Genomic DNA, 14,004 nt, shown 5'->3' on the forward strand with positions numbered 1-14,004 from the left:
CTTCTGCACTTCTAAGTAATATATTCGTCATCAAGTAAAAATTTCTCATTATATGATGAAAACATGGTATGATTTTTCAGATATTCCAGAGATAGAAAAATATAAAAACAAGCCTGATGAGTACCTATCACCTTATCTAGTCAAACCTATCATCATTAATGCTTCGGCTGTCACAGGTGTAAGAAATTTAACTCTGTCCAGCTTGATATGTGCCACTCTGCCAAATTCTTCTATGCTTTTAATGCAGAACTCGGTCAGATGAGTGACTCAGCTGACCTTAACCCAAGACAACATTATAATCTCAGATCTTGGTCAGTTGATGGGCATTGGTAGCTTTCAGAGAGAGGGTCGAGAGCTGATTTTGTCGTTATAACAGGAGGTCAATCAATAACACAGTTTAGCAGATTCAGTCTATAAATGTGGAAAGGGGGGGGGGGGTGTAGGAGATAGTGATTTATAGTTAGATGAGGGAAGAGAATGGATATAAAATAGGGATGCTGTAATAGTTCTTGTTATGTTATGGAAAATTGTAACACAAAAAAAGTAAAATTCCATTACCAAGTCATGTGTGTTTGTCACCTAAGTGACAGTTGTCATGTGTTTGTTGCCTAAGTGACAGTTGTCATGGTTTTTAATGGCTATAACTGGGGACTTTGATTTACTTAATTTTATAATAATTATCATCCACCTTCAAACTAATATTCTTCATGCCTCTAACTCATACATTACTAATCATTGCTTGTTTTTGGTCAAGAATAAGGACGATTAACTAGACACCTATTTTAGAAGCATTATGAGGTACATGTATTACAGTTGATGCTAAATATCAATTAAATCCGAGTTCATTGTAGCTCTTTGTTTCAGGACCAAGACCGTCGGTACCCGTGAAACCTGGTGCCTCACCTCCCGTAGCAGCCAAACCACAAAGGTACGTTAAACGATTCCTTGCAGATAGCTGACTGTAATTACTAGTTGTAACATACATAAAATGACTTTTAAAGAGATGCTGTTGTCTCATCAGTTTCTGTAATATTCTTTTGTTGAATACCAATTTTCTTTCTGTCTGGCACAGGCAATAAAAATTTTGTAAGTAAAAGAAAGAATGTAGACAACTTTCCACAAAACTGGGTAATCAATGGAACTATTTATGACAAATCTGTGAAAATTGATGCCCATAAAAATTGATGAAACCACAGGGTGCAAGTATGTGGGATACATTCACTCAGCAGTTATCCCCCTTTTCTCATTAGAAGTAATGATGAAGTCATGCTTTATTTTCCAGAGGTAAGAAAGGCAAAGACACGGATGTTCTAAATGACATTGACAACATGTTACAAGGTTTAACAGAGGAGCTAGATGCCATGTTGGAGGACGAGTTGGTCATGGATGAGTGATTTCATTCAATGTACAAAGTGGTTAGGAAACAAAATCTATTAACGATGTAATCATGATTATTTATTAACTATATTTCAAAAACAAATTCTTCAAATGACAAGTGCAAATACAGTGCAGTATGTCTTCATATACATCATGTACCATTCATCACTACCAGAGTGTTTTCTTGCATTTCATTGGATGTAGCTAGGTTTTTTATTTAGCCAATCACAAAGCGTCATCGGAGGAGGTGTGAATTTCATTCAAGATTTCGATGTTAAACTGGTTTATTTATTTTGGTGTTATTCATAAGGAGATGTTTTTTTATGCAGAGTGAAAAGTCATTACTTATAGAGCGAAATACCCCCGTGCTTTTGAGAGTGCTTTGAACCGATATTTTAATTTGAGAAGCGTTCATATGACATGTACTGTTTTGTTAATTGTTATCCTAGTCAGTTTCGTCATTGAGTGAACATGTTCTTTATATGCTTGTGATGACTACATGCATACTGTACGATGGAGAAGATCTTGACTTTTTATAGCGTTGATGTCTTTGCATCAATTTGCCCTGTAATGTTATTATGGCTCCATTTTTGTATTCCAGTATATAGAAATCTTGTCTATAGATTAGAATGTTTGTTTTTTGATATAATGAATGGAAAATGTGTGTGTTATCTGTATCTCTCCCTCACTGTATAAATGAAATATGCTGTATGTGGACTTGTTTTAAAGGAATTAATATTTTGGCGCTAAAGCAAGAGTGCGAGTATACGAAGTTCTCTTTTTTTGTCATTACCACACTCTGACAAAAATGTAAAACTATCATCAACTCGTATTCCAGTAAATTTTGAATGCGCTTAAAATTTGTACCCAAACATACAGTACATCTGAACAGTGTGATATACCTCTGACAATGACCTATGCATTAATTTATAGTTATCAATGGCACACAATATATTTTGTAGAAACATGAATTTCAATGAGGCATCAGTTTATGTGCTTACAGTTCTAGTTGAAATGCCAATACAGTAAAACATGTTTATAATGGATCACAGTTATAGCGAATTCACTGATGTAATGACAAAGTAACTATTTATGATAAACACGGGTATAACGAATTCACTGATGTAACGATAAAGTAACACATTTACAGTAAAACATGTTTATAATGGATCACAGTTATAACGAATTCACTGATTTAATGACAAAATAACACATTTACAATGAACCAAATTCACCACAATTGTAATGATGTAAATATTCCCCCTAAGATTCTAAATAGATGTAGTGAATTTTTAACAAGACAATTCAATGTAGACTCATGAATTTGTTACAACCATGTTTTACTATCTTTTACTTGGACATAGACCAGTTAAAAAGGAAAGTAAAAATGTCATGATCTCAGTTTCATTTCAGTTTGATGTGAGTTTGTTTAAATGTGTGTACTGTTGCAGTTAAAAAGTATGGTTGTGAAACTCGATGGCATAATAATGTTTTAATGATCTTCACTGCATTAGGCATATTGGACTTATTTAGTACTTAATGTTTGAAGTATTGTGTCTGAATGAAAGAATTTAGCTGTGATGATTTAGAACTCCTCCTATAAGTGATGTTACAATTCTAATATTGCACCCTTTTGTTAATAAACCAAAAATATTTTGTGTCCCTTGAAATCTAATCAATAAGGTACCATTTATGATTTGTATTATTATGAAAGTAATATGAATATTGGTGTAAGCATTGCTTAGTTAATATTTATTTAGGTTAATATCAAAGAACACATCATTTCTGTTTACACAGAATATGAACAAATATCCATATTAAACTAATATGGCCACATGATATTTATTGAAAGCGAACTCCAGTGGTTTTACTTTCTATTCATAAAATGCTTTTTTTTTCCTCTCCAATCTAAAACTGCATCTATGGTTCTTTTTCCATTCTTTGTTATAGAATTTTCTTATTTATTTAGATTTTCAGTTTGCATTACACATTTACAATTCTGCTGTCAATATAGAAAGTGCCTGATAATATGTCATCGATTTAAATGGAGATAATCAAGGAATTTTGTAATGGGAGATAAATGTTACACATATAATTTGTCAATATATTGTGAAACTATTAGGGGCATTGGGAGTTTGTTACTTGGTGTTTTGTTACTGTTATCGACTGAACGTACAGCTGTGTTTAGGGGTACAGCTCATTCAATGATGTATACAATAAAATAAATGTCTCAGAATTCTGTGGGTTTTTTTTTATTGTGAAGTAATGTGCCAAGGTAATAAGAAAGTTTTTGTGGATCACCAGGACACCTGAATAATAAAGGGTTATTAAACTTATATTGGCACGAGTTGGCTGTTAAAATGCACGAGCGTGCGAGTGCATTTTGACAGCCAACAAGTGCCAATATTCACGAATATAAGTTCAATAACCCTGTTTAGCTCTTCTGAGCTGAAGGCTCAAAGAGCTAATCATATGGCCATATGTCTGGCGTGCGGTGTGCGTCAACTTTTTGGAAAAAGGGCTATATCTCAAGAACCCCTTGGCCAATTTTTGTCAAATTTGTCACAGGGTATCCTTGGCCCAAGGGCTTTCATTTGTACTTAAACTAGGGTTGTGACCCTTTAACAAGGGGAGATAATTAGGAAAATGCAAACAAAAGTAGTGGTTGCTAAAAAATCTTCTTCTCAAGAACCACTGGGCAAATTATCACTAAACTTATGCATAAGGATGAGGATAGGTTGCAGATAAAAAATTGTTCAAGGTATCATCCTGGGGCAAAGGGTGTGGTCTCAAGGTCACTTCAAAGTTGACCTTAAATTTTGTTTTGTTAAAACTTTGATATTTTGCTTAGTATAAGTACTAGGATCATCAAATTTTGTCAGTTGATGCATTGTGGGACTTAATATCGTTGTTTCAAAAGTAGGTCATGGTGACCTACTTTTTGAATTTCGCAGGTAATTATTATTAAATGGATTTTGATGCATATCTTGAACACTTTTGAGCCTATGATCATCAAAAGTTGTCAGTTGATGGATCATGGGACCTTGAAGTGCATCATGTGAAAAGTATGTCACCATGACCTACTTTCTGAATTTTATGGCTAATCATTTATGAATACATTTTAGGTTGTTATTTCAGATACCGAGAGGTTTAGAATAATCAATTCTTGTAAGTTAATGCGTCTAGAGGCATCGAAACATATTATAAAAAAAAAGTAGGTCACAGAGACCTACTTTTTGAATTTTGCAGACATTCAAATTTCACATTTTCAATTTTAGATGCATATTTTGGACACTATGAAAGCTAGGATCATCAAACTTTGTCAGTTGATGCATCTTGAGTCTTCATAGTTTGTTGTTGACCAAAAAGTAGGTCACCGTGACCTACTTTTGGCATTTGACGTTTATATCTGAATATTTCAGATACTATTTGACTTCAATTATCAAACTTTGTCAGTTGATGCATCTTGAGTCTTTGGAGTGTGTCGACCAAAAAGTAGGTCACTGTGGCCTTCTTTTGGAATTTGATGGCTATATTTGAATACTATTTGATTTGTCAGTTGATGCATCTTGGGTCTTCAGTGTGTCGACCAAAAGTAGGGCACCGTGACCTACTTTTGGACAGTTACATTTAAATTTTCAGGCACTATTTAACTTAACATCATCAAACTTTGTTAATTGATGAATCTTGGTTAGTGAGAATTTTTGCCTGTTCTACAATGTATCAGAAGAGCGATTCTAGGCCCATGGGCCTCTTGTATTATATAGCTAAAGTATTTAGTTGTTAAATTATATTCCTTTTCACTCAAAATAGACGAGAATTCATCAATATTGGCATCTAAGGTGAAAGTGCAAGATCAGCATGCAAATATTAAACCCGTCATTACGGCTTGTTTACGTCGTTACGGTAAGGTCAGTATCGAACACTCGTACTCGGAATGTTTCGGGTGCACACAATTTACACAATGCAAAGTTAGCGTTCAATAAATTCTCAGGATATTGAACGCTAACATTATCTAGATTTTACGCAGATTTTATAATAGGATATTTATTAGCTATATAATAATGGGACTTATTGGTTTGCACCTGTCAGAACCCTGGTCGATAGGTAGACCAAGTGTTGTCTGTTCAACCTTTGTTTGATGGACATCAAACTTGTGACACTGATTCCTCTAAATAGTAGTTGACCCTAATGATTTTTAGGTCAAACTTCAAGGGTCAATCTACTCTGGACGTATGATAATATTGTCTGCTCAATATCTTGAGAACCCTTTGCTTGACAGACATTAAACTTGGTACACTGGTTCCCCCTAAATTTTGGTTTTCAACTTTTGTGGTCACAAGGTCAAACTGGACATAGTAAGATATTGTCTGCTAAGTATCTTTAAAAGAGACATCAAAATCAGTACACACTGTAGATGACCCCTATTGATTTTGAGGTCTTTGGACATATGAAAATATTGTCCACTCAATACATGTATTTTGTGAACCTTTTGAAGAGGGACATCAACCTTCTCATGAAAGAGTAATTATCCCCCAGGCTATTGGTTTTCAAGTCAAAGATTATGAATCAAATTACTGGTTATAGGAAAATGTCAGCATCTCGAGAGATCAAACTTAATATTGTGGTTGCCTGCCCCCAACCTCTTAGTAAATAACCAATATTTTTTCACTATACATTCTAGATTTCAAGTTGACCCTTTTCAATGGTGGCATTCATGTACCAAGAATTGAAAGGTCCAAACTGTCTTTGTTATCTCCAATAAAAGAGATGGGGGGGGGGGGGGGGGGGCTAGTTGAATTCATGACACACTAGCTTCCATTGTATATCCATTTAGTTTGTATATACATGTACTAGACTGACAGCAATATTAGTTGACAAACACCCCACCTCCAACAATACAAAATTCTTTGCTTTGTGGATACCAGATTAATAACACAGCTCACTCACTCCCCCACCCTTTTTCAAACTTCTTCTACCACCCTTGTCCAAAAGATGTGGAAAGTTCACACAGGGAACAAAGAGAAGAGAACACAGATTACAGCTGAAAGTCTGTATATACATAATTAGAATCTGTATTCATTATAAAACATCTGTTTATAAACAAAATATATGGAAAGTATCACAGCAAATTAAATTTTCAGTACAACATTTGTGTTTGAAAGTGGTACAACAGTTAAATACCAGGGTACAGATCCTAGCATACAACGTCAGAAATCTAGATCCCGGCATACGTCCGAAATTTAGATCTCGGCATGCGTCAGAAATTTAGATCTCAGCAAACAACGTCAGAAATCTAGATCTCAGCATACGTCAGAAATCTAGATCCCAGCAAACAACGTCAGAAATCCAGATCTCAGCATACAAATGTATATCAGAAATCTAGATCTCAGCATACAACATCAGAAATCTAGATCTCAGCATACAAACGTACGTCAGATCCCAGCATACAAACGTACATCAGAAATCTAGATCCTGGCATACAAACGTTTATTAGAAATCTAAATCTCAGCATACAAACGTATATCAGAAATCTAGATCTCGGCATACAACATCAGAAATCTAGATCCCAGCATACAAACGTACATCAGAAATCTAAATTTCAGCATACAAACGGATGTCAGAAATCTAGATCTCAGCATACAAACGTACATCAGAAATCTAGATCCCAGCATACAACATCTGACATCTAGCGGAAATCCTTGGCGGTTGAAAGTAGCACAACAGCTAGATACAAACGTACAATGTCCGAAATCTAGGTACCAGCATACAAACATACAACGTCCGAAATCTAGCAGAAATCCTCAGCGAAACACAATACACAGTCATAGAAACACTAGATCTTTGATATGCCAATATTCTTTATCAATGATTAAAAAAGATTAATCATAAAATTCATATCCAGTTCTTCTCGATATTAATTATAGATTCTTTGATCAGCTCACAAATTTCAGACCAAAATGATTTGTGTTGGGTTCATAAAAAAAAAATTTCATAACACACAATGTGTATTTCTACAGAGGGTAATCCCACTTAAATACACGATACTGTTCGTAGCCATACACGACTCATACTATGATGCTTTATATTTGTTTCATGGTGGGAAAAATTCTAATTCTAAATTTCAGATTTCTGGGAGAAATGGCTAAATTTCTGGAAATTATAGAGGTCCATATGCAATTATATAAATTCTGAACCAGGCAACTGTAAAAAAGAATTTAGAAAACAGATCATTGTGTCAAATGTCACAAGGGAGATAACTCTAAACTTTACTGTGTGTATGGGAATCTATATCTGAAGTGAGGGTTACAGAGGTGTTATAAATTTCTATTGGCCTTCATCACACCTTATTTCAGAAAAACAATAGGAACAATTGTGACATTTGCATACAGTAAAATCAATATTTCCCCCCTTCATTATGTAACTCTTTAAGAGTAACTATTCAGATCAATACACAATCATCATGTACAAACATACCAGGCAATTTCAATATTTTTCACAATCATAAAAGCATATACAACTAACTCTTCCATCAGCTTTATAAAAATCTGCAAATAAGAGCAATACACATAATGTAAATCTTAACAAAAATCAATCTGGGAAAATATCTACATATATTTGTTCTTTGTTTTGAAAGCCACTTTTTGATTTTACCTCAGCAAGATTGAAGAAAAATTTCTTGTACAGGAACTGAGAGATAAAATCAGAAAGAAACAAAAAATCTCAACAGAAAAAAATCCTCAACAATAAATTCAACAACAAAATGATAACAAAGTAGTATTTATGTTGCACACATAAAGATGCCATATCATATCTTGGGGTATTAAAAATATACTTAGTCCATATCCATTTTCAAGGTATTTAGATTAAATACATGAAAGCTACAGTCCCCAAAGTGTTAGCCAATCAGAATTCAGCATAAGTAGATGTGTATTTACTCCTGCAATATTGATTTAAACAGTTAACAGAAAAAATTCAATAAAGAAAAGATATAAAGAAAAATCTGAAACCATATTGCAAATTGTGCAAAAACAAAACCCAACATACATTCCATTTTCACAGCATGATTAGTATCTTCAATTCCAAAAACATTTCTCTCATAATCGCACTAGTTCGTAAGTACTTGGGACAATTCCTCATCATTTCTCTGCAGTTTAACTCATGCAGACCTGTCTTTTTCTACAAACCTCATCATACAATATCAACAGAAGCAGAGATTTAAATGTACACATGTAGAAGAATCACCTAAAAACCTGGCCTTGCATATTACATCATCATTTTAGTGTTGCTGTAATCTACACATCTCATGAAATTGCATACTACATCATCATTTTTAGTGTTGATGTAATCTACACATCTCATGAAATTGCATACTACATCATCATTTTTAGTGTTGATGTAATTACATCTCATGAAATTGCATACTACATCATCATTTTAGTGTTGATAAAATCTACACATCTCATGAAATTGTACAGCAGTGTCTACATACATGTAAGAACAATGATATGATAGGTATTTTCACATTTAAAAATACCTAATGATCTATTTTGGACACAAAGTCAGAATCACAATAGCACTTATTTTTTTCTTACAGCAAGTCACCTATGTAGTTTTGTAATTAGATACAAAATTATAAATAATTGTAAGTCAATAAATCATATATATATATATAATAAAAGAGTGAAATCATTTATTTTCATGGGGTTTAATTATTGTAGTTTTCATGGCATTGACATGCATAAAAATTACAATCCTCGGCAAACAAGAGAAAGTGAACTGTAGCAAAGAGTAACAGCTCTTCAGCCATAAAATTGTGTCAGTTTTTTTTCAACCCACAAAAATAAACGATTTTACAGAATACATGTATATAAGAATTTAAAAGATTATTTTTGCTACTACAGTATATCATTAAAATATACTTCAAAATTTCCAAATTGTTAAAACCATGTATGGCAAGGCAAAGTAACTGCAAATATACAAATATTTAATATACATACTAAAATAATCGATATTTACTGCAAAATCACTTGTGTGGTCTGAATTTTGATGACAAGGAGAAGAGCTGATGAATTGTCTTTGTTGTAACTTGCTTTAAAACTTAGGGGAGGACCTGAATTTGTGGGCATGTTGATATCACAGAATCAACAAAATTCAGACCAACATGAGAATTAGTGATTTTACAGTACATATTAACATATTTTATCAAGCTTCGAATAGTTGTTTCTAAAATATGTCTATTCACACTGGTTCCCCATAGTTTGGCAGGGAGGCTACATCACAGTATTTGGGAGGAAGAATTGCAGATTGCGATACTTCCAGGACAGTCCCAGGTACAAACTCATTGAGCATGATCGCATCGTAAGCAGGCGGCGCATCGTGTACGGCAATTGGATCTTGGGAAGGTGTATACACAACTGTATAAAACATAAAATGGGAAAAATATAAGATTTTACCCTGCATGGAAGAAAAACTTAAAATATGACAATATTTGTGCAATTTTTTTCTTACCAGAGCAGGTCTGAAAGCACTGTGAATTTCTGGGCTGAGGTGAAGCTTTAAGCCACTTTCTGGAGATGGACAACTTGCCAAGAATGACTGTTCCCACCAATATAATCAGTCCAGCCACTGAAATATTACATCACAACACCTGAATTCACGTTAAATATCATGTGTAATAAGTTATTCAGATATACAGTAAAACACACTTATAACACTCTTACAATGAATTCACGCTTATTGTAAGTTGATATCCATTCCCCTGTAGGAGGAAAATAACAAAAATTGTATTGCATACAATAGACTTTGGTTATAACAAACTTTTTTTCCTTGCTCTGTAGGTTTGCTATAACCGTGTTTTACTGTATAATGAAGTTTGGTTATAATGAACTGTTTTCTGCTGGCCCTGGAGGTTCATTATAACCAAATACAACTGTACTTCACTTATTTTTTGTTTCAAAACTGCCACCAACTGGACACTGAAACCAAACATTGGGAGATGTCCTAACCTGATTTATAATACTTTTCCTCTCTCCTTCAAACCACCATTATCAGCCATTGTTTATACACACGTACATTTAATGAAATCACCACATTATGTTTCTTTCCTAAATTTAGTGCACTCAGTTCATTTCATTAAAATCATGTCATTGAGCACAAAGAAAAATATCTATCAGACATGGGGTCAATTACATTCAAAGTAATCGATTATAATTACAGATTACATTGAAATTTATGATTACAATTACAGTTACAATTACATCCATTTTGAAATGTAATTGATTATAATTACAATTACTTAGAAAAGTAATCAATTACAATTACAGATTACTTTTAGATACTTTTGCTGAGCAAAGCTTTATCTTTACTACCGCAAGGGTCCTACAATTGAAAACATAACAACTGTAAACATTTTTTATCATAACTTTATCTTAAAGTTATCTTATTTAGCTGTTATTTGTCTCATAATTAAAACCCACATATTATAAATGTTCCAGGTGACATGTCACACTCTAGGGAACTTAGATAATAGCACACAGTTTTCAGTGCACAAGTCGTTTGTTTAGTATCTGTCAATTAGTAGAAATTCACCTGTAGAGATCAAGTGTATCTAAACTGAATTCCAAGAAAGACAACCATGAGGTTTCTGTTTCTTTTTCATTAATGTAAATAAAAGATGTATAAAACCTTCATCTTCCAATAGCCATTTTTGTTGTTGTTTTTGTTTTGTGGTTATGAAGGTTGGATTACCCCATCAGGAAATTTAATCAAACATTAAAACTTGATAAAACAACGGTGAAATCTATAGGCTGTTCCAAAAACAAATATGGGGGAGGGGTACATGGCCTGTTTTTTTTTTTCAACTGAAAGAAGAAAAATCTATTCTACAACAGTGAATCTGAAAATTGCATGAAAGCCTTTTAATATACAATTCAGATAGCAGCCATTAACAGCCATCGTGAGATCAAAGCATTCTCTGGTGATCAATCTATTGAAGCCAATTTTTGTTTTGACTGTCTCTTCACTAGCATTTGTAATGTATATAATAAAAGGACATCTGTTATTATTTTGACTAAAACTAAAACAGGAAAACATTAATTTCAATAATTTTCCCTTTAGTTTCCATAATGATATGGTTTCATGCACCTTTAAATTAGGGAATTTTTTTGTAAAATAAAAATATAAAACATATAGAATGAAATAAATTAATAAATGCATCTGATTTAAATGAATAAGATATCAAGAAATAATATTTATAAAAAAATCATTAGAAGAAAGCTCGTTGATAATTAAAAAAAACAAAACATGAAAAATATACAAAATTAATGAAAGTAATCAAAAAAGTAATCTAAAAATAATCATGATTACAGAGTAAAATTAATGTAATCGATTACAATTACATGTAATCTAAAAAGTACACGATTACAGATTACATTCGATTACATGAAAAACTGTAATCGATTACAGCCGATTACGATTACAGATTACGATTACCCCATCTCTGATATCTATTGCTGCTTAAAATGTTTTTCTCCCTTTGTGACAAATTATTCAACAGTATAACTAAGTTATATATACTATGCATATCAAATCTGATGAAAACCGATTCTTACCCATTCCAAAAACACACAGCATCACCGATATAGCATAGTCAGACTTTAATGCCTCCTTCATAAACACTGCCCCCATGACCAGGAAAATCAACCCCAACAGTCCTGCACACACAAAGCCCACCACCATCTGCTTGAACAACTTTGGCCCAAACTCATCTTTGTCGTTGACAAGGTTACGTTGTTGTTGCTGATACTCATGATAAGGTCGAAAGGTCTGTCTCTCGTTCATGGTGAATGCTGTCTGTTTTACATATCAAATTTGGATTGATCCTGACAAAAGAAGATCAGCTGAATAATTGTACACATTAATTTAAAGTTATGTTACAGTCCGTTACTATCAACTGCATTCATAGTTGCAGAATTAGAGATGTCATGCAACAACATTATATTCAATGACAGAGTGACTTTATAGTTTGAAGCAAAGTACTTTTTGGATATCTAGACAATTCATCCATCAATGTTAAGACTGACTGATTGGTTGATTTCCATCACACACAGTTATCTGGTGGTGCCCAGTGTTATTGGTGGAAGAGAGAACCCAGAAACAATGTACCTGGGAAGATACCACCGACCTTCTGAAAGTAAACCGTTGCGAGTGGGATTCGAACCCACGCCAACCAGAGGTGAGAGGCCGTGTGATTTTGAGCGCGATGCTCTAACCACTCTGTCATGGAGACCCCTCTTCAATCTTAAGACTTGTAGGGATTGATATGATCACTGTTATATTTTTTCATAGATAAAACCAGTCAAATGTGTCTATTGCACTTCATATATGCAATTGAATTTCTGCTCCAAAAATTCTGATTTCAATTACCGACACGCTTGATAACACATCGTGTTGCATCCCGACATATTGACAGGATGTGACATTCAGTATGTACTAGTTTCTGACCTCAAGAGTTTGTAAACACATACATGTAGGTACGTGAAGGCTATAGCTTCCACTATTCTGAAATTACAGAATCAGGCTGTAACAGTTAATAGACAACACAGAGCAATATATAAACAGAACTACAGGATGGTTATATCACAATTCAGTCTTCACAGAGCCATGAAACGAATTCTATCTAAATTTGTATCAGTATGTACGAAAATACATCAATAATAGACCATCTTATCATTATCACTTCAGAGATGCAAACGGTTATGTAAAGTTTCGTGACATGAAGAGCGAGAGAGAGGGGGGGGGGGGGTAGTCTACATCATGAAACTGATAATCTCATAACCATACCTATGTTATCCTGACTAATGCGATATTGACACATTAATGCTTAACAAGCAGAAGCTTGACATTCGAAAAGACATGAAAGTACCAGTAAACAGACTTACTTAACTAGCTTACCTAGATCTTCACAACTGCATTATCCTTCCAATGTAAACTCCAGAGTAATTCCGACTTAACGGAACAAATTGTTATGATCGGATAAATTTGGATAGAGCCCTTACCTTTTATATTATGTTAAATGTTAACGTTGACACTGAATGTAAAATGTTTATTCCTAAACTTAAAAAATTCTTTGAAAATAAATTCTTTTCTGAACTTCAACATATTAACAACACTCAAAGTGGTAAGCTCTCATTTTATAGTACATTATTCAACCATGATGTTATGAAACTAGAAGTCCAACCATATTTATGTCTTCCACTTCCTAAGAATTTAGTTTCTTATCTTACCAAATTAAGAATAAGTGCACATAAGTTGTATGTAGAAACAGGTCGATATTGTAATCCTGTCATTCCTAGAGAAAATAGATTTTGTTTTCATTGTCAAACTATTGTTGAAGATGAAAAACATTTTTTACTTGATTGTCCTGTGTATGAACATATTAGAAAAATGCATTCAAAACTACTAGATATTAATACCTTATTTTGTTTACTAAATCCACATAACCTTGTATCTACAAAACAAACCTGTCTATACATCAGAGACTGTTTTAATGTTAGAAATAAGTTTTCAACAGTTTGATATTTTGTAATGTATCAATATATATGTGTATCTATGTATGGCTAACAA

The 14,004-nt window shown here is 33.4% G+C and overlaps 2 protein-coding genes across 14 annotated transcripts in view; one reads left to right on the plus strand and one right to left on the minus strand.

Annotated features, from left to right (window-relative positions):
- Positions 1 to 3,616, plus strand: part of LOC125668404 (caskin-1-like) — a 68,041-nt gene extending 64,425 nt beyond the window's left edge. For 7 of the 12 annotated variants that reach the window (XM_056163947.1, XM_056163948.1, XM_056163949.1 and 4 more), the window contains one exon: positions 81 to 478. In XM_056163947.1, coding sequence (XP_056019922.1) covers positions 81 to 262 — 182 coding nt within the window. In that variant the 3' untranslated portion in view covers positions 263 to 478. Of the gene's footprint in view, positions 1 to 80; positions 479 to 864; positions 929 to 1,282 lie in introns of those variants that run through there. The other 5 variants (XM_048902535.2, XM_048902538.2, XM_056163951.1 and 2 more) reach the window with 2 other exon arrangements.
- Positions 3,617 to 6,414: 2,798 nt separating this feature from the next.
- Positions 6,415 to 13,429, minus strand: LOC125670711 (uncharacterized). Of its 2 annotated transcripts, none has more exons than XM_048906052.2 (4): positions 13,333 to 13,429; positions 11,991 to 12,260; positions 9,889 to 10,005; positions 6,415 to 9,794 (listed from the first exon to the last, which is right to left on the minus strand). In XM_048906052.2, exons 2-4 carry the CDS (start codon positions 12,217 to 12,219, stop codon positions 9,619 to 9,621), a joined length of 522 nt encoding a protein of 173 aa, XP_048762009.2. In that variant the 5' UTR covers positions 12,220 to 12,260; positions 13,333 to 13,429; the 3' UTR covers positions 6,415 to 9,618. The 2 variants fall into 2 exon arrangements, with proteins under 2 accessions (XP_048762009.2, XP_048762010.2); XM_048906053.2 differs by having other exon boundaries at positions 13,320 to 13,382.
- Positions 13,430 to 14,004: the final 575 nt, after the last annotated feature.

The sequence above is a fragment of the Ostrea edulis genome, chromosome 4 (assembly GCF_947568905.1).
Source record: "Ostrea edulis chromosome 4, xbOstEdul1.1, whole genome shotgun sequence".
NCBI classification, from domain to species: Eukaryota; Metazoa; Mollusca; class Bivalvia; order Ostreida; family Ostreidae; genus Ostrea; species Ostrea edulis.

Coding starts and splice junctions, on each gene's coding strand:
- LOC125670711 (XM_048906052.2), bottom strand. CDS start 12,219: ATGAACGAGAGACAGACCTTTCGACCTTATCATGAGTATCAGCAACAA. Junction 10,006..11,990: donor GCTGTGTGTTTTTGGAATGG/GTAAGAATCGGT, acceptor GTAATATTTCAG/TGGCTGGACTGATTATATTG. Junction 9,795..9,888: donor GTGCTTTCAGACCTGCTCTG/GTAAGAAAAAAA, acceptor TGTTTTATACAG/TTGTGTATACACCTTCCCAA.